Source organism: Aptenodytes forsteri, unplaced genomic scaffold, assembly GCF_000699145.1.
Source record: "Aptenodytes forsteri isolate BGI_AS27 unplaced genomic scaffold, ASM69914v1 Scaffold617, whole genome shotgun sequence".
Classification (NCBI taxonomy): domain Eukaryota; kingdom Metazoa; phylum Chordata; class Aves; order Sphenisciformes; family Spheniscidae; genus Aptenodytes; species Aptenodytes forsteri.
This window is the reverse complement of record NW_008796119.1, coordinates 3,653-3,963: the sequence shown is the minus strand read 5'-3', so window position 1 is coordinate 3,963 and position 311 is coordinate 3,653. Positions and strand designations below refer to the sequence as shown.

General features: G+C 70.7%; 1 protein-coding gene across 1 annotated transcript in view; it reads right to left on the bottom strand.

Moving 5' to 3' along the window:
* Window positions 1-8: 8 nt before the first annotated feature.
* IL6R (interleukin 6 receptor) overlaps window positions 9-311 on the bottom strand; it is a gene marked incomplete at its 5' end in the record, with an annotated part of 3,626 nt that continues 3,323 nt past the window's right edge. The window contains one exon of the mRNA XM_019474127.1: window positions 9-309. Coding sequence (XP_019329672.1) covers window positions 141-309 — 169 coding nt within the window. The remainder of the gene's footprint in view (window positions 310-311) is intronic.

The window sequence follows — 311 nt, the reverse complement described above, 5'->3', positions numbered from 1 at the left end:
GGGCCTGAGTGTGGCTTTCAGCACCCCTGGATAGGGGGGTGAGGGGGCTGCTCCTGGGGTTACATCCCAGCCCCAGAACCCCCCAGGGCCAGGGACCCCCACCTGACCCGCAGGCGCCTGCCAGCGCATCCAGCCCCTGGCTATCGCCCTGAGAAGAAATAGTCCAAGTTGGTGACGTGGAGAGCCCCAGGGGCCGGGGGGCTGGGAGGTGAAAGCAGGGGTGTCTCACTGAGCGGGGGGCTGGGGGGGCCCAGGGGCACCAGCACATGCTGCCCCTCGCCCTCTGGCTTGGCTCCCCCCCGCCCGCCCCT